Source organism: Neovison vison, chromosome 4 (assembly GCF_020171115.1).
Source record: "Neovison vison isolate M4711 chromosome 4, ASM_NN_V1, whole genome shotgun sequence".
NCBI lineage: Eukaryota > Metazoa > Chordata > Mammalia > Carnivora > Mustelidae > Neogale > Neogale vison.
In genome coordinates, this window is record NC_058094.1 from 3,150,617 (window position 1) to 3,169,188 (window position 18,572).

At 58.7% G+C, this 18,572-nt stretch overlaps 1 protein-coding gene across 2 annotated transcripts in view; it reads left to right on the forward strand.

Annotated features, from left to right (window-relative positions):
• The first annotated feature begins 1,102 nt into the window (after window positions 1-1,102).
• The window catches only part of AGO2 (argonaute RISC catalytic component 2), a 95,872-nt gene continuing 78,402 nt past the window's right edge, over window positions 1,103-18,572 (forward strand). Inside the window, exon 1 of one of the 2 annotated variants that reach the window (XM_044244891.1) lies at window positions 1,103-1,181. In XM_044244891.1, the coding sequence (XP_044100826.1) occupies window positions 1,160-1,181 (22 nt within the window). In that variant the 5' untranslated portion in view covers window positions 1,103-1,159. The remainder of the gene's footprint in view (window positions 1,182-18,572) is intronic. The other variant, XM_044244888.1, reaches the window with a different exon arrangement.

Here is an 18,572-nt window from a genome sequence, read left to right on the forward strand (position 1 = left end):
GTCAGACTTCCAGTCACCCACCATTTCGGAGAGAAGGGAGGTCACTGTGGACTGGCTTCCCTGGAAAAGGATCCCCAAACAGTTGGATCCCGGGGTCTTGAAGGATGGAGGAGGATTTGGGTAGGAGGGACGGCTTTCCCAAGTACAAGGCGGGTAAGTACCGAGACGCACGGAGGAGTATGATGGGGTCCGAGAAAGGCCCCGCGGGGAAACCCTGCGGAGGCCCCAGAGCGCTGGGAAGGAGCCGGGGTTGGATCTCATCATTGATGGCAGCTAAAATTGACCAAAAACTTCATACAGTTCAAAGTTTTTTCCCCCCAGGATTATCTGGGTGCTTGGCCGGGAGGTGGCGGTGTGGTCGTGTAATAGGGCCAGCACGCGTTCAAGTTCAAGCTCCGTGCTGGGAGCAAGCTTCCCGACATGCACGTTTCGGTAATAACTTAAAAAAAAAAAAAAAAAATCCAGGCGGGGACGCTGGGGCGCGCGGACTCCAACCGCACGCCCGCACCGCGTCCAAGCTCCCCGGCCCAGGTGGGGGTAAGGGTGGCAGGGGCCGTGCGCCCCTCCTCCCCGCCGCTGCCGCCTCTCGGGCCCCGGGCAAGCCGCCAGAACGGGCTCCCCAAGCGCGCCGAGGCGGCGGGGAAACCAGGGGTGTGTTTTCTTTTCTTTCTTCCCGGCCTCTGGCGGCAGCGCCGGGCTGGCCCGCTCCGCCCAGCCGGGGAGACGTCGCCGCTCCGAGTGGCTGGGAGGGGCCCCCCGCCCCGCGTCCGCCCCCGCGGCGGGGCCCCGCACCCCGCGTCCCCCCGGCCCGCGCCGTTCCCGCCCCCAGTTCGCCGCGGGGCCGCGATCCCGCTCCTCCCGCCCGCGCGGGCTCCCGGCCGCCAGCGCGCCGACCCCGCCCCTCTCCCCTCCCCCTCCTTCCTCCCTCCCCTCCCTCCTCCCCTCCCTCTCTCTCTCGCCCCTCCCTCCTCCCCCCCTCCCCCCCCCCCCGCCCGCCGCCTCCGCCCGCCGCCCCGGCCGCGTCGGGTAAACCTGTTTGGCGAGGCGGCCGCGCCGGGGCGGATCGTGCGGCCGGCGGCTCCCTCCCGGCTCGCGGCGTCGGGGCCCGTGGCGCGCGCGCGGCCGCCCCTCGGCCCCGGAGCCCCTCGGCGGCGCCACCATGTACTCGGGAGCCGGCCCCGGTGAGTCCTCGCGCGGGGGCGCCGGCCCGGCCGCTCGCGCTCGTCCCCGCGGCGCCGGCGGCGGTTGGCTGGCGCGGGCCGGGGGCCGGGGGGGCGGGGGCGGCGGCGGGCGGGGGTCGAGGCCGCGGCCGGGGTGGGGGGGTTCCCGGGGCGGGCGGCGAGGTCCCCGGGGCGGGCGGGGCGGGGGGGGGGCGCGGGACGGCGGGGCCGGGGCCGCCGGCCGTTTCCCCGGGCCCCCCGCGGGCGCGCAGCCCCCGGCCTCCTCCGGCCCCGAGGCGTCGGGGCGCCCCCCGTGCGGCCTGGGCCCTTCCCGCGCCCGGAGCCCCGCGGGTGGAGCCGGAGGCCGGGGCCGGGGCCGCGCGGCCCGCGTGTAGGCCCGAGGCCCGCGCCCGCCTCGCCCGCCGCCCGGCCCGGCCTCCCGCGCGCGGCCCCGGCCCCCATGCGCCCCGCGGGCCCCGGCGGGGATGGCGGGGCCCGGCCGCGCGGCTGGAAGCGCCGGAGGGGCGCCGGGCCCGGTGGCGCCGAGCTCGGGGCGCGGACGGCGGGGGCCGGGGACGCGCGGCTCCCGCGCCAGACCGAGCCCGGCGAGCCTGGAGCGCACTCAGTTTCGTTTTTCTGGTCGCCTGCGCTTCTGCGGCCCCTTCTCCGAGGGCGAGTCTGGAAAGGCTGAATTTCGGCCAATTCCCGTTGGTGGTTAGGACCGTGGACGCAGAGGGACGGGAAGCGGCACCTTAAAACCCTAAAACTGCGTGCGTCTCATTTTCATTCCAGACACGCCGGCTGCTTATTCAAGTGCTAATTGCCTTTTACAATTTACTAGAAGACAGTGAGGAGATGTGTTGATTCCCTTAGCACCCTGCCTCACTAGTCCGCTCTTTCTTTGGCAAAGTTCTAAAAAAACTTAAAGGAGTAACACATTTCCCCCTTGTTTTAAATGCTCCGTGGCAGGGCGTTTGAGGTGCTGGGCCGAGAAAATGGTCAAGTCGTTGTAAAGCTTTTTTCCTTCTCCCACCAGGCACGTGGCTCCTAAATTTCCCGGCTGGCCCTGCCACTTGGACGGGGCATTGCCTGGCCCCCTCTTTGTCCACCAGGCTCCAGCCGGCTGTAGGCCCCCACAGGCGCCAGGCTTGCTCCTGGCCCCAAGCTAGCTGTGCTCCCCTGCCTGGCGCTCCGCAGCTACAGGCTGGTGGGGGCCCCTGGCTCGACCTGTTCCAGACTTGCTGCGAGTCACGGGGTCTGGAAGCCCCTCTTGATCTGCTCAGGCCCCTTGACCTCGTCCCTCACAGTTGTCTGTTCACAAACAGCTCTAAGCCTTGTGAATTCTGAGTGTCTTTTTTTCTGATGACACTTAATTTGAAAGCTGCCCCAAGGCTGAGTGAGACCAACTTTTAAACCCTTCCAGGCTCTCTGCAATTTGATTGAACAATGGGAAGTTAGTCAGGTCTGGTGAGGAAGGGCCCTGGGCTCTACTGGCACAGTTCCGAGGGCCCATGTGGCTTCTGGAGACCCTGGGCAGGTGGTTTCCCTCCCCTTGCCACCCCCATGAAATGGCAGGGTAGCCCCTGGCCTAGCTGAGGGAGGCTCTCCCGGGAGCCCCTGCCACGGAGCCCAGGAAGTGTTAAGTGCTACAGCGTGGATTTTTTTTTTTTTTTTTTTTCCAGATCTTCAGTTTAAAATTTGAAGGCCCAGAAAAAGTAAAGAACCTTGGGGAAGGTCAAGCTTTTGTGTTGAGTCTCAAGTTAATTAATCCATAGGATGATGGCTCCCTGAGTTGGTGATGTTCATTTTGGAGCCTCCCGTAGGTTAAGAACCCTGCCAAGGTCCAATGGCCAGTGAGCATAGGATGATCTGTTGGATCCCAGGCTGACTCTGCACACTCTCCCTAAAGAGGTGGTTTTCAGTCCTTTTGACCTTGACCCCCAGTCAGAAGAACCTGTTACATCTAGACTGCTCTGGTGTGTGCGTTGCTCGGTAAAATTGAAACGAGAGCTTCGGGACTTGCTGCAGACCCTGAACTGTGAGCTCCGCACCGGGGTGTTTTCTCGCCTTTCGTTTTCCGAAACCTGTTGCCCTCTGGGTCTCCAGGCTCCTCTCTGGTCACGGACACCTCTTGGAAGAATCTTGCTCTGTTGTGGGCCTCTGCATTGTGGCGTGGTGGGGAGAGGGCCCGGTGATTCGCTGATAAACCTGCCCTGGAGTTGGCCAGCTTTGGTTGAAAAAATAAATGGGTCTAGTTCTTAGCTAATGGCTTGATGGGAATGAGCCCAAATTTCAGGCCCTGTGAGTGTGCTGTGATTACAAGGTGTGTGCGTTCAGTTTTATTCTACACACTAAGGCTTGTCATTTGGCTTAAAAGGAACTTTTGGAGTGCTGTCTTCAATGAAATGGTTTTGAATGTTATATTTCTTAATTTAGACTAATGAAAAGATGTTCAGTGGGGATTGTAGAAAAATCACAGATCGTTTTGCTACTCCCAAGTTTAATATGCTCATTAAGCAACTTACTAAGTAAATTAATTCAGAAGGTAAAGTTCACAATGCGTATATGTTGTGCCCACAATAAATGCTATTACCGTGGTGCCCTGGGGTTTGGTGTGTTACCACTTCTTAGTTTTTTAACTGTTTGCAACAGTTAACGGTTCAGGCTGCTTCTCCAGTGACCCTGAACCTTTCCAGATGACCAGATTAGTTTGTTGTTGTTGATGTTGAACAGCTCAAAGATCTTGAACTAAGTCTGAGGAACCCTAGTCTAAGAGTACTGTTTCTTTGGTTTTATAGTCCTCAAGCTACTGTTTGTTACAGCGCTCAGGGCATTGCTACAAAGTAACTTTTGTGACCTAGAAGTTTTGTTTGAGAGGTGTCTACCCCAGCCCTGACTCAGAGAATGACCAGTGCTGCTGGGCTCCTCCTGCGCCCCAGCCTCTCCCCACCCCCACTTATCAGTGACTCTATCCTGGTCCCTGGTGATGGTTCGCGTTTGCCATCCAGCGGATGTCTCTATACCCTGGTCAGGCTGCCGCAGGCCGGACTGCACAGATCTGTTATAAACTTGGAAGAAATCTGTAAATAAGTGTGCACAACACAGGAAAACAACACAGAAAATCTTCAAGTCTTCAAACCTTTCGTGTTCGGAAGCAGAGTATCATTTCCCGTTACCTAACAGTTTCAGCGTCCAAAGTTGGAACAATGTCAGGCCGGTTTATTCTTTATAATGAGTGTTACCTGTTTCTGGTAAAATATGTTATTGTTTCATGAATCGTTACTGTGGATGTTCACAGTGTAACACCGGAGTTTTGTTTTGTTTTTAATAGTTTCTCTTGTGAAATAGTTTGAGCGCTGGTAAGACTCTCCCGTTTTTTCTGTCACCAAGCCTCAGCAGCTGCCGGGACGATCTGGGCTGGCCTCAGATGTTTGCTCCTTTTCCCCTTTTGCTTTGTGAGTATACTTGAAGGCCAGTTCCAGTTCTGTCATTTCACCCCAAATACTTCATCCCGTGCCTAAAGAACAGGGTCCACCCAGACCTGTTTTCACAACAGACTGTAGTCAGGTTCCCCCGTTATCTCAGGAGTGTGTTTACAGCGGGTGGTGTTGGGTCGTGGGTTTTTTTTTTTTTTTTTAAGATTTTATTTATTTATTTGACAGACAGAGATGACAAATAGGCAAAGAGGCAGGCAGAGAGAGAAGGAAGCAGGCTCCCCGCTGAGCAGAGAGCCTGATGGGCTCAATCCCAGAAGCCTGGGATCATGACCTGAGCTGAAAGCAGAGGCTTTAACCCACTGGGCCACCCAGGCGCCCCATGGGTCGTGGGTTTTAATAGAAGTTGACACATAAATTTGGTTTGGTGTCTTTTGGGGCCCTTTAATCTGGACTCTCCCCCACCAGTCCCCCTGCTGTGGTCTTGCTGGAGACACTTAGTCTGTACAAGCCCCCTCCCCTGTTTTCGGAAAAGAACCCTGTTGTTCAGGATCCCTCTGTTTTGCTGAGTAAGGCTGGTTGGAGACCCATTTGCCTGTGGTTTTAATTCTGACACATCTATCTTAAGCAGTGTTTGTCGACGGACCCCTTTGCATCTAGAATCTCTGTGGCAGAAGAATCCTGTCTGCCGTGGTGCTCTGAGTGGAAGGTGCGTTTCGGGATGTATAGAAAACACGGGTGGTGCTTTGGAGGCGCGTGCGTTTGTCTTTAGAGAAGTTGGGGATGGCTTTTCCCCAGGTGTGGGGGGGCTCTGCCGGGTGAGGTGGGGAGACAGACTCTCCTCGGTCACCTCTGTCCCTGCTTGTTCCTGACTGTTTCCCTAAACTTCACCGGCTCTCCCCCTGACTTTGTCACCTCGTTCTCTGTGGGTGACACAAGTGTGGCGCCGTGGCCGTGGGCACGCTAGCCAGGTAAAATACCACTAAGTTACACTCTTCTAATTTTTTTTTCCCTGCTTTTCTCAAAGTTTAAAAACCTGAAACCACTGATTCGTGTCTGGGTGCTTACTCTTCGTGACCAAACACCTATACAGTCCTGATTTATCTTTCAACAGAGCTGTACGCTAGGTGACCAGTTTATTGTCTACACTGGAAACTTTTCAAGTGAACCGGGGGGTGGGGGGCTCCTAATTACTCCCCTGAGACAACAGGCACACACCAGGGCTGGGCGTATCACGATGGATGTCTCCCTGCCTCAGAGCGTTTCTTACATCTTGGGCTTGTACATCGGCTCACAAATGAAGGGCTTAAACATTTTATTTATTTATTTTAAAGATCTACACGCAACGTGGGGTTCGAACTCATGATCCTTAGATCAGGAGTCCACAGGCTCCACCAACTGAGCCAGCCAGCGGCCCCTTGGCTCACTCATTTTAAACTTGTTTCACTTTTCAGTGGCTTTGCTCTTACTGAAATCCTCAGGTCTGAAGGATGCAAGCCTGGTCTTTTTTTTTTTTTTAATTTGACAGGGAGAGATCACAAGTAGGCAGAGCAACAGGCAGAGGAGGGGGAAGCAGGCTCCCCACTGAGCAGAGAGCCCAAAGTGGGGCTCAATCCCAGGACCCTGAGATCATGACCTGAGCTGAAGGCAGAGGCTTTAACCCGCTGAGCCACCCAGGTGCCTCGCAAGCCTGGTCTTTAAGAGACGCCCCTGATTTCCCTCCGTGGCTGACTGCAGGCTGGAGGCAGGCCCCGCCCCCCCCAGCTTAGAAAAACCCACTTTTAATCTTCCTCTTCGCTCTAGTCACAGCTAGAGCAGTGGACAGATGGGGTTGTCATCGGCGCCAGCCCTGTGATGTCCTGAGTCTCAGTTTGCTCATCTGTGAGTGGGGAGCTGAGTCTGGCTGGCTTTGGTCCCCTCTGCCGACCTCTGACAGGTCAGAGGCTGGGGCTGAGGAAGGAGCCAGGGATCCTGGGAACCCTGGGCTTGAGGGCCCTGAGGGCCACATGCTGTGATAAGGAAGGTGGGTCAGGCGACCAGAAGGTCCCATCCGCTTTGCTGATTCTGACCGCCTCGCAAGGGAAGAGAAAGGCTCGGGTGTCCGGAGGGCTCCGGCGGTTAAGCGTCTGACTTGATTTTTGGCTCAGGTCCTGAGCTCAGGGTCGTGGGACTGGGCTCCACGCTCCGCGGGGAGTCCGCTTCTGTCCTTCTCCCTCTGCCCCCACCCGCCTCCCCGCCACCCCCTGCTCCCGTGATTACACTGTCTCGGGCTCGCTCTCGCTCTCTGTAAGATAAGTGAATAAATCAATCTTAAAAAAAGGAGTAGAGAGGTCTTGGCAGTGTGGGGGGCAGTAAGTGGAAGTGGGAAGGGGATTGTAGGCAGCTTGTCAGGGCCTGAGACGGTGGGGGGCCCTCTGGGTGGGACGGCTGCGGGTGGGGTGATGGGCAGGACCCCCTCGAGGGCCTCCAGGCAGAAGCTGGGGCCCAGGGTTGGGTCTTGGCATCTGGACACAGTAAGTAAGTTCCACTTCCTTAGTGACATCTGCTGGTGTCTGGGCCCCGAACCGCCTGCTCCTCGCTTGGGGACCGCAGCCAGCTCTGTCATTTTTCTAAGTCTCCGTTTTCCTACCTGGAAACGAGGCTCATCGCACAGCCCTCAGGGTTGTTGAGAGGACAAGGTGGGATGTGCTGGGGACCCCCGGGCTGGATCTTCGCTCTCAAGGGGAGGGGGCGGTGGGTTTGTACGGCGGTCGGGCCTGGCCCTCTCGCAGCGCAGGGAGTTCCGAAAGCGGGAATGGGCGCCCAGCACAGAGCCCGCCCAGAGGAGGCACCCCCAGCTGGTGGGTGGGGAGCTGGCCGGATCCTCGTCTTTGTGACCACATTTGCGACCGCCTGGACGAGCTCCCTAGGGGACATCACTCCATCTCGCTTTGTTATGGGTAGGTGATGACCATGTCAGGGAAGTGTGAGACATAGACCTGCAGGCTGGCGGAGGAGAGGCCCGTGGGGCAGGTGGACATGTTGAGACCGAGGTGGGCTCTGGGGAGGGGCTGGAGGGGCTCAGGGAGGTGGAGGACAGGGCTGAGGGCCGAGCAGGGGCTGCTGAGTGAGCTCGCAGCGGGGGCTCCGTGAGTGGGACCTGCGGGCTGTGGGGGAGCGAGCCCCGCTTCTCCAGTCTGAACAGCTCGTCCAGGAATCACCCGAGGAGCCTGGAAATTAAGTTTTACAAACGTCCCAGGTGATTGCCGTGTTCCGTGCGGTTTGAGGCCCGCCGGTGGGAGAAACGAGAGCGGGGACACCGGCCCTGGGCCGTGTTTCTGGGAGGTGGAAGCGTGGAGGCTCCAAAGTGGGCTTTGCGACCACCGGAACGAGTCCGGCTTCCCCGGCTGTGGTTCCCTTTCCTGATAACGCTGCCGAGTCGGCCTGACGGCGCCCCCCTTCCTCGGCTGCCTGCTCTCGCTGCGGCTCGCTGCACGCGTCCGTGTGGCTTTGAACGCGGCCCGGCACACCTTCCCTTAGAACTACGGCGGAAGGCTTGGAAGGGTGACTTCTGGGGGCTTCAGTAAGTTCCCAGTGAAAACGGTTCTGTTTCCCGCGTTAAGAACCCGCAGCAGCAAACCCAGAACTATAGGGAGCCTTAAAGCCAGCCAGACTGCGGGATCAAGGTGCTTCCTGCCCCGAGTCTCTTTCATTGTAACTTAAACCCCTCTCGAGGGTCGCCCGGGGCAGTCACCCGAGGGCCAGCGTTTGGGTAGTTTTTCAAGTTATTCTGGGTATTTTGGCTCTGAGCTCTGGTACTTAAGAGTTGGCACATAAAAGGTCAGAATGCTGGGGTTCATAGGTCAGACTCATTTCAGAAGCTTGTCAGCTTTGACTCAAAGCAGAGTCCTGCAGCCGTTGGGAGGTTTTCCGTGCCGTGTCTTGCTCGTTGGTCCGTGGGGCGGCTTGAGCCCAGCCACGGGGTGGAGGACTGAGTGGGGTGCGCCGCGAGCTCGATAGCGGGGGCCCCTCGGGCCGGTCTTGAACCACGCTCACGCAGGGTGCACTGGTGGGGGGCATCTGACACAACTGGGGGGCTGCCCCTGGGTCTTTCCGTCACAGGCGGTGACCGGCCCTCCTGTCCCAAGGGCTCTTGCATTCGTGTCCTTGGCCCCGTCCTCCTTGGAGCAGGGTCCTGGCCGCATGCAGGGGCCGGGCAGGGTGCGAGACGGCCGGGGCTCCAGCAGCGCTGACTGCCTGTCCTCACAGCCAGCGGGCCAGGCCATGTGTGCTCCTTTGTAGAGGCAAAGGCCTTGATAGAGAAATACTAGCCATCGGCGGGGAGAAAGCCAAGGGTGTGCGGAGACGGGGAGGGCTCTGGGCAGAGGCTGGGGCCAAGGTGCCTGCAGACCCCGGGGGTCGTTAGGTGTTCCTGGGGCATCCCCCTCCCCTCCCCTCCTGACACGACAAACCCAGGGCAGGGGTACACGCCGGGCCGCCCACACTCGCATCCTGGCTGAACCCTCAGTGTCGTCCTTGTCCGGAGGGCAGGCACCTGGCGGTAGAGGGGCCTTGGTCGGACGAAAGAAGGTGGGCGATGGCAGCGGCTTGCCCCGCGCTCGGGGCCCGGGCAGCGCCTCCTAATTCTTACTGTTCCTGCCGTGTCCGTGTGTCCTTGTTGTCCGCCTGCACCACAGCCCCTTTGGGTGCGGACGTGAGCTCCCAGGTGGCCCTCCTCTCCGTGGCTGACCTCTGGGTCTTGTCTTTGCAAGTGGTGAGGGACAGGAAAACATTTCAGAACCATGTCCCTGGTAAACACCCTCTGCCGGGTGCCTCGTGTCCGTGGCTGCCTCGTGGGGCTCAGTAGCAGGGAGATGACAGCTCGGCCTTGGGGCTCCGAGCTAGTGCTCCCATCAGCGTCTCTCAGAAGGGCCCCACGGCTAACGCGGTGCGGCAGTGAAGTCGGCTCACCGGGACTCACCGTGCTTGGGGACCCAGCTGGCAGGGTCGCGTGGGCAGGAGAGACGTGGACGGAGCGCCAGGCTCGGTCTCTACGTGACGTGCCCGCTCACGGCTGGTTGGAACCCTGCACGGGGTTCCGCTTGTCGCTCCTATGTGGCGACCCTAGAGTGGCCGTGTCAGGGACGGGGACCCGGGCGGGGGGGGGGGACGCTGCTGGGAGACTTTGCTCTTAACATGGTGGTGACATGCTCAAGCACATGGTTCACCGCGAGAACGTCAGGTTAGACGCGGAAGGTGTCTCCGAGCCACGGGGACTGGAGATGACGACCCAGCGTTGAGCTGTGGGCAGGGAAGGTTCGGGATGGACGGTCGAGCTCCTGTGGGGGGAGATGGATGGTCAAAGCGGGACCGGCTCCGGGCAGGTGGCCGAGTGGAGGTGGGGGCAGGGCATGGGGCGGGTCGGGGGGAGCGGGGAGGGGCAGGCCCGAGCCGGCCGAGGGTGGGGAAGTCGTCAGAGAAGGACTTCATGCCCAGGAGGCACGAGCCGGGCCGAGATGTCAGCTGAGTTTTCTGACGTGCTGCTGTGTTAGGAACAGAGCGGGGAGGGCGGGTGGCAGGGAGTCTGCCCGGAGGAGGCCACTGCGGGGGGCTGAGCCCAGGGCAGGGGCGGGAGGTGAAGGAGCGGAGGCATGTGTGACGCCCCCGCGGGCCCCGGAGCGCCTCGCTTTGTCCGGAGCCGTCTCGGTGGCCGCCCGCTGCTCGTCGTCCGGCGCGTTCCCCGGTCGCGCTGTCCTCACGCGGCTTCAGAAGCAAGCCCTGCCGGGTAAGGGCGTGTCTCTGCCCGCGCCCCTCGTCCGCCCCCGTCCTCCCGGGGGTCCCCTAGTCACCAGGAGAGAGACCAGCCCTCCCCACGGTCCCAGGCCGCCGAGCACCCCTTCAGCCCCGCCCCGGTGACTCGCGGGATGTGGATTTCAACGGGACGGAGCCGGGCTCCAGCTCGGGCCCGCACTGCGGTGGGCTGACGGGTCTTTTCAATTTGTTTGAAAAACTTCACAGCTCATCGACGTATAGCTCGTGTACACGTGATGTACACACCGTGTAATGACGGGTAACTCACTTGCCATTTAAAGTGTACCATTTCGTGTGTTTTATTCCATTACAGATCGGTGCGGCCACTCATAGTGCTGGACACTGTCTCCCCCCCCCCCCCGCCAGGGAAACCCTGTGCCTCCGCTGTCACTCCCCCCACCCCGTCCTCCCCAGCCCGGAACAACCAGCACGTCCTGACTCCTCATCTCTCGCTTTCTCTTGCTCTCACCCCCTCCTCGCGGTTTCCCGGTAGAAGAAGCGGCTGTGTGTGCTTGTCCCCCACACCCTGGATTTCCTCGGCTGGTGGCATCCTGGTGTCATGCGACGTGTTCCTCTGTCCTGTGTGGCTTTCCTGCAAGTCAGTGGTCAGACCCAAAGGCTTGATCGGGTGCGGGTTCTACTTCTTGGGGTTTGAGAACTTGGGGACGTTGCTGCTTCGCCACGGCTGTGGGCCCTTCCTCAGGAGGCGGGTCTGTCTGCCGTCCCCTGGTCAGGCTCCATCCCTTCGTCAGGACGTGATGTTGATGGTGACAGCTTTCCCAGCCCCCTCTCTGGTGATGGGTGTATCTGGAAGGCAGAAGGATGTCAGGACAGCCTGTTGAGAAGAGAGACGGGTCCAGGCAGCGGCCGCTGGGGGAGTTGGGGGGCTCTGGAGGGGGTCGGGGTGGGGCGGTATGGGGGGAACGGGACGTGGTCTGAGGGAGGGGCCGTTTTGTTCCCTCAGAGGCAGGGACCCCTGCGGGTGGTTAGGGAGAGGATTCCCTGATAGGATGAAATTTAAATCCCTCGGAAAGTCCACCTAATTGTGTTGTGTCTGTGTGACAGGCGGAGGCGGGAGGTCTCACGCACCTGCAGGCGGGGAGGTGCTAGGATTTTTGCAGGTGGCTGAGCAGGGGGGTGGTGGGGGGAAGCCTGCAGGTGGGGCAGGGGGCCGAGACCCTCCCCTGAGCCAGCCAGAGAACCCTGGTGTGTCGCTGGTGACGGAGCAAGGAGGGAGCCGCTGGGGCACGTTTTGTTTTATTTTTAATTTTTTAAAAGGTTTATTTATGTATCTTAGTGGAGGGAGGGGCCGAGAGGGAGAGAGGCCTCTCCCCGCCACGCGTGGAGCCTTGATCTCAACGTGAGATCGCGCGGGAGCCGCTGCGGCAGCGCCCGCCTCCGTCTTACAGACGGCCGCGCGGAAGGCCGTTCCCGAAGTCCAGGAGAAGAAGCCGCCGTCTTCCCTCGGCCCCCGCGTGTTTCTTCTGGTGCTCGGTGTCCTTCAGTAACAGCCGCGGTCAGCTGCGTCCGCCTGGGCCCCCGAGTCCTCTCGGTCACCCTGGTCTGTTTCCAGCATCCGCCGTGTGTCCCTTCTCCTTCCTGAACGTTTATTACATTTAATTGTCGATTGTTTTACTCTAGTGACTTGAAGCTTCTGTACACTTTTTTTTTTTAAGATTTTTATTTATTTATTTGACAGACAGATCACAAGTAGGCAGAGAGGCAGGCAGAGAGAGAGGAGGAAGCAGGCTCCCTGCTGAGCAGAGAGCCCAATGTGGGGCTCGATCCCAGGACCCTGAGATCATGACCTGAGCCGAAGGCAGCGGCTTCACCCACTGAGCCCCCCCGCACCCCATTGTGTACACTTTTGAAAACTCCCACCCCCAACCCCCCTTAGCGCTTTTTCTGGCCGTGCTCCTCCCTTGCCCTTGTGAGCCTGTGGTGCTCGGCGGCCGTGGTCTCCCCCACCCCATCTGGTGCGCTGGGTGGCACCGTCCGTTGGGGGGGACGTGTGCTCAGTGGTCTGGAGGGAAGAGGGCCGTGGGGGCCGCTTCTGGAATGACTGACTTACCCCGGCAATGGATGTCCGTGGGACAAGCCGGATTCTAGCGTGTCAGAGAGCGGACACCGAGAAGCCCTCCCTCCCCTCCAGCCCCGCAGCTCCCCTCTCGGGGGCGCGTCTATTCTAGACGGGGCTGAGTGCAGTGGGAGCCCCCAGTCCGTTCCACTGAGCCAGGCTGTTGGTGTGGCCGGTGGAGGTGGGGTGAGGGGCAGCTGACTGCCTCCCTCGTGGCTTCCATCAGGTCGTGACCAGAGCCGTGCCCTTGGGAAGTAGGTCTGGAGGTGGCCAGTGCTGGGTGGGAGGCGGGGCCCCTGGTGCCCACCTGGAAGCTTCGTGGGTGTGGGAGCCTCAGTCCCTCTGGGCTCTCCTGAGCCCGTGTTCCGCTGAGCGTCTTCACGTGTGAGAAGGGGACAGCGGTGTCACCTGCCTCCCTCTGAGACTCAGCTGCGTGGACACACGTCAGTGCTCCCTGCTGCCGGAGCCGGACTGTGACCTGTGCCCGAGCAGGGGGCTGTGCAGCCCCCGGGGCTGGGGTCCTTGGTGAGGAGCCGGTTAGCTTTTCAGTCATGGAATTCTGGAAGAAACGTACGTCTTGGGTGAAAATTCACTAGAAGATAAATATATGAAGTAAATGGAAAAGATGGTAGAAAATTTGGTTGTAAAGCTGAAGGAACTCTGTATGGCATTTTAAATTTTTATTTATTTTATTTTATTTGTCTTTAGAAGAAAAGCAAAGAATTAGGTTGACGTTTTGAGGGATTTAAATTTCATTCCCTCAGGGAATCCTCTCCCTCGTGCGGGCTGGGGTGCCGTCTGTCCCGCAGCTCAGAGATGAAATGTCATTTGCAGTTTGCAAGACTCACTTTTAAGCTTTGCTGCCGTACCCGGTGTCATTCCAGTACACGTTTATTTGAAACGTGGTTTGTATTTTATTTTGGCACATTTTTATTGAGGTGAGGTAGTCTTGATCTGTGTGGTGAAATGGTGGTTGTTAAGTCAGCTTTTGGTTGGCTCGTTCTCAAACTGATGCTGAAAGAGGGTTGTTGGCCCCGGTCTGGACACCGGAGGCCTCCCTGGCGGCGGTGGCCTGCCCTCCAGCGCTCTAAGCCATGGTGGATCCTACTTGTGTGATTTTTTCAAGTGCGCCTGGATCGTTAGCAAGGGGAAAAGAAAAATACCAGGTGTTTCCAAGAGGAAATTCTTTCAAAATGCCGTCGCTTTTTAAAATTAATTAATTAATTAGTTAGTTTGACAGACAGATACAAGTAGCAGAGAGGAAGAGAAAAGAAAGCAGGCTCCCCGTTGAGCAGAGAGCCTGATGCAGGGCTCCATCCCAGGACCCTGAGATCATGACCTGAGCCGAAGGCAGAGGCTTTACGACTGAGCAACCCAGGCGCCCGCCGTAGTTTTTTTTTAAATTGAGGTGAAAGTCACACAACACAAGGCATTTTATTTATTTCCTTAAGGTTTTATTTTCAAGTAGCCTCTACACCCAGAGCAGGGCTCAGACCCACAACCCTGAAGTCGAGCTGCACCGGCTGAGCCAGCCGGGTGCCCGTCACAGTCCGCGGGGTTTGGTGCCGTCACAGAGTGGCGAACCCATTACCTCTAGCAAGTTCCTCAACATTTGATCACCCCAAAAGGAAGCACTGTACCCCTCGCCCTACCCCTGGGCAGCCGCCCTTCTGCATGCTGCCCTGTGCGTTGTGCGATCCCACTTGGGTTGGAGTCGGGCAGCTTGCGGAGGTGGAATCGAGACCGTGTGACTTCGTGCCTGAGCGCCCCACTGTGTGGGTGTCTTCTGGGTGGCGGACATGTGGCTTGTTCTGCCCTTCGCCTGTGGCGAATACGGCTGCCGGGAACGTTCATGAGCCAGCAGGCGTGCGGACATAGTTTTCCTTTCTCTCGGATGCATCCCTGGGGGTGGTCACGGAGTTCTGCTCTAGGACTGGGGACCTGCCTGTCACGGTGTCCTGCCCAGTGGCTGCACTGTTTTGCATTCCCACCAAGCATTGAAGTTTCACATTTCTCCACGTCCTTACCAATATTAACTGTTTTCACCGCCTTTTAGAAAATGAAATTCTTAATGTAGTAAGCCATTTTGGGTGTACTTACCATTTACCAAAGTGCAAAAAAAAAAAAGGTTTAGCCATGTTTTGCCCAAATGTACTTAACTGCTGTAAGATAGCATCCATTTCCACGTGCCAGATGTAGAAGGTGTTTGGGCCTGGAGAGCTAGAAACACACAATAAAGCTAAGTGCACTTTAATAGGGCAGGAGAGAAGATGAGAGTCCCGTAGCCAGATTCAGGCCCAGATGTTCCCTCCCGGCAGAAAGGACAGTGTGCTGGCCACGTGTTCGGCATCACGCCCGGGGCCGGGGCCACAGCCGTGGCCATGAGCGTGTGCTCAGGCGGCTCCTGCCCTCTGAGCTCCCTGCCTGGGTCAGAACACAGACGCAGACCGGGCGGTCACCCACGAGTCCACGGAGAACGGCAGATGCTTCTGAGTGCAGGTGGGGTGGAGAGCACCTTCCTGGAGCCGGAAGGGACCATGGCAGGGAGCGTGGCTTGTTGGGGGCCTGCGATGAGCCGGACAGGCTCAGGGGCGGAGGCAGCCCAGGTGCGGCGCTCTTAACCGGGGAGGCCAGGGGCAGGGCAGAGCCTGCGGCGCAGCCGTCCGTGTTTGCAGGGGTCCTCCCGGCCACGTGTGGAGAGCAGCCGCGAGGTGGCTCGGAGATGACCCGCACGGCCCACTGCATGGATGCTCAGGGCGGCGTACGGAGCCTTGGGGACAGGACCTGAAGACGGCCGACTTTGATCTCTCGGGTTTGGCGGGGTGGTGCAGGACACTAGTGGAAGTGAGCAGACCGATGTTGTTTCAGGCTTTGCGACAAAGTTTTGAAGGACTCATTTGTACGGATAAATCCAGACGCGCGCAGCAGAGGAGGCGATAGAAGGCGCCCCGTGGTGACGGGCACAGTCGCTCCACTCGCCGGCTGGGCCCAGCCCTGCTCGCCGGTTTCTCCCCACCCCCCTCCGGCCTCCGTGATGTGAAACTTCGTTTCATCGCCTTCCTAGATGTTCTTTTAACTGACCCTTTATCTTGACATGATTTGAGACTTGGGGGAAGTGGCTAAAGCAGTACAGAGTTCCCATACGAGCCTCCCCCTGAGGTTATGTTACGGGATCATAGGACAGTTGCCAACAGCAGGAAGGCGACGTTTGTGTGGCGTTGCTATTACATACGCTACAGATCTTCATCTGGTTTGGTTGTTAGTTTGAATATGTCTGTTTTCTGGACATACGGTGTCCATTTTGGGACCTCATCCAGCCTGGGGGCCCCCGTGGCATTTGTGGTCCCGTCTCTTGCCCTCTCCTATCTGCGACAGTCCCTTTCTTTGTCTTTTGTGACCTTGACGTGAAGCTCTTTCAAGGAGTATCCGTGTCCTTCCGGCACATCCCGTTATGTTGTAGGATTTCCCATCTGGACCTACAGGCTGCTCTAGGCTCACCTTGTATTTTTTTCCGCCCGGTCCGCTCCGTCAGGGAGCCCTTGTTCCTTTTACTGGAGAAGGGTGAAAGCAGGTAAGAGTGGGGCCCTGGTGTGGGCTTGCTGCTGGGGTGTCCTTGTGGTAGGCACAGCTAGGAAACAGATGTGTCTCTTCTCACGCGCACGCGATCTGTTTGTCCTCCTGTGTATGTCTGAAACCCCGTGAGTTCATGCTCTTATCTCTGATCCCAGTCCAGTACCACAGCGTTTCTTCTGGCTTTCCTCGTTCCCTATTTCTAACTTCTTTACCAGGCATGAGAAGCCTGTGTCGCGTTACCCACAATGCACTGGCATATTTGTTCAGACCTAGTGCACAGAGTGGTTTCGGAGTTGCTAACGCGTATCCCTGGGAGACCGAATGTGCCAGCCGGAGAGCGCTGTCCGGCCTGGTTTCTCTGCGCTCGGCCCGGTACTGGGCAGTCAGAACCTTGTCCCCTCCGTTGGATCCTCTCTGCTCCCCGCTCCCTGGCAGTGACCATCGGTGTCTGCCTTCAGGAGTCCCCCTGTGCCCCGGCATGACTGTCTCATGGCTCGTGGCCTTGCTTCTGGGTCTAGTGGGGAAAGATCGGTTCCGCCGTCCGTCGTCTGTCGGGGGTAATGGGTCGTCTGGAGTGGGAAAGGAGATTGTTACTAGTGTTGCACTTAAAATCGGAAACAAATTGAGGAGAGCCAGAACCTCCAGCTTCCCTGCAGGCCGGTCTTGGTGTTGCGGGAGGAAACGTGGGAGTGGCTGCAAACAGTCGCTACCAGGGCCACCCCAGAGCTGGAGCGTCGGTAACAGTTGCCGCCCGATGCCAGGTGCCGCCGTTTGCTACACGTAGATACACTGTGCGCCCGGGTCTGCCAGGCTGCTGGGCTCTGCGTGACCCCGATAGATGGGGCTGGGGGGCAGCCGCCCAGGATAAGCAGCCACGGCCCTTATCAGAGCAGGTGTCCCGTGCGGTCCGCCCCTGGCGTGGGCTGGCCCACAGGCCTTGTGGCCTCCTGATTCCAGTCTTCCAAAAATTCTTCTTCTCTTCTGGATGGAAGGAATACGTCTCATCCCAGAGCATTCGGAGATGCTGGAATAGTAATTGCAGTATGGGAAGTACCCAGTATGGGAGATAGACATAATAATCCTTGGGAGGGAGAGTTAATACGCATCACGTTCTTTCCAGACCTTTTTTTCTCTTCTTCCACCCGCCTCCCCAAGCCCCTTCTCAGCCCCGTTTATGACCATCCTTCCAGCCTGCTCCTCTGCTGTGAAAGGGGTGGGCAGGTCGTGGCTTCGCTCAGAAATCCATTTCCTGCCAGCACCGAGGACCTGGGCACCACCCCAGACTGGTACTTTTCTTACTCGTAAGTTTAAGGCATCAGACACTTTTTTCCTTATCTTTATTGATGTAAGATTGTATCTTTGAGTAATTTCTACGCCTGTGGGCCTTCAGCTTCTGACGCCCGAGCCGGCTGGGCGTCCTTAGATGTTTCCCCTACATGTCTGGATAGTTGGGGTCCACCTGCCGTTCCGATTTTATGTTCTCGCATCTTGAGCATTTGGGTGCCGTCCATCTGCGTGGAGAGTGGGGGCCCCGCGTGCACCGGGGAGCGATGGCGGCTGCTCATGTGCGTCAGGGGTGGCTTCCCGCCCGCCGGACGCCTCGAGCCCTGGCCGCTGGGGCCTGATTCCCGGCTCCGGGCCCCGAGCTGTGCGGCGCCTCTCCCGTGCCTCAGTCTCCTCGCGAGGCGGGGGGGTAGAAACTCCCGCAGTTGGGACGATTCAGGGGGTCACGAACTGGCTGCCTGGCCTGGGGCAGGCCGTCCCCGGTCCCCTCCGCTGCTGCTTTCGTGATCTCGTCATCCGCCTCCGCCTGGCACACGCCCTTTCCCTCCAGGCACGTGCTCGGTCCCTGGGGAGGCGTGCAGGGCATGAGCTGCGTCTGTCTCTCGCTCACTGGACATGGCCAAGGGCAGGACTGCATCTCACGGCTGCGCTGCAGCACCCAGGATTGAGAACTGTGGAGTGGAGGCAGAGGGTGCGTGTGAGCCTGCGTGCGCGTGCGCGTGTGCGTGTGTGTGTGTGCGTGTGTGTGTGTGTGTGTGTGTGTGTAGGGTGGGGGAACAGAGGCTTAGTAAAACCACGTAGGCACCGAGGTATCAACAGTTAATGCTTGGGGCGCCTGGGGGGCTCCGTGGGTTAAGTGTCTGCCTTCAGCTCAGGTCATGATCCCGGGGTCCTGGGATCGAGCCCCGCATTGGGCTCCCTGCTCAGCAGGAAGTCTGCCTTTCCCTCTTCCACTCCCCCTGCTGGGTTCCCTCTCTCCTTGTGTCTCTGTTAAATAAATAAATAAAATGTTCAAAAAAAATTTTTTTTAAAAGTTAATGCTAAAACACGTCTTCCTTGAGAGGTTGACCGCAGAAGCCCCTCAAGTAAGCTGACTTCATCTGTAAGGGGGGGCTCCAGGACACCTGCTGAGCACCCCCCCGCCGTGGGTGTCGCACCCCAAAGGCTGCTAGTAGAGAAGAATGGTTCTGTCCCAGCTGCATCCCTGGGTTCAAGTCCTGGCTTCTCTCATCATATTGGCTCTAGATGAGGAAA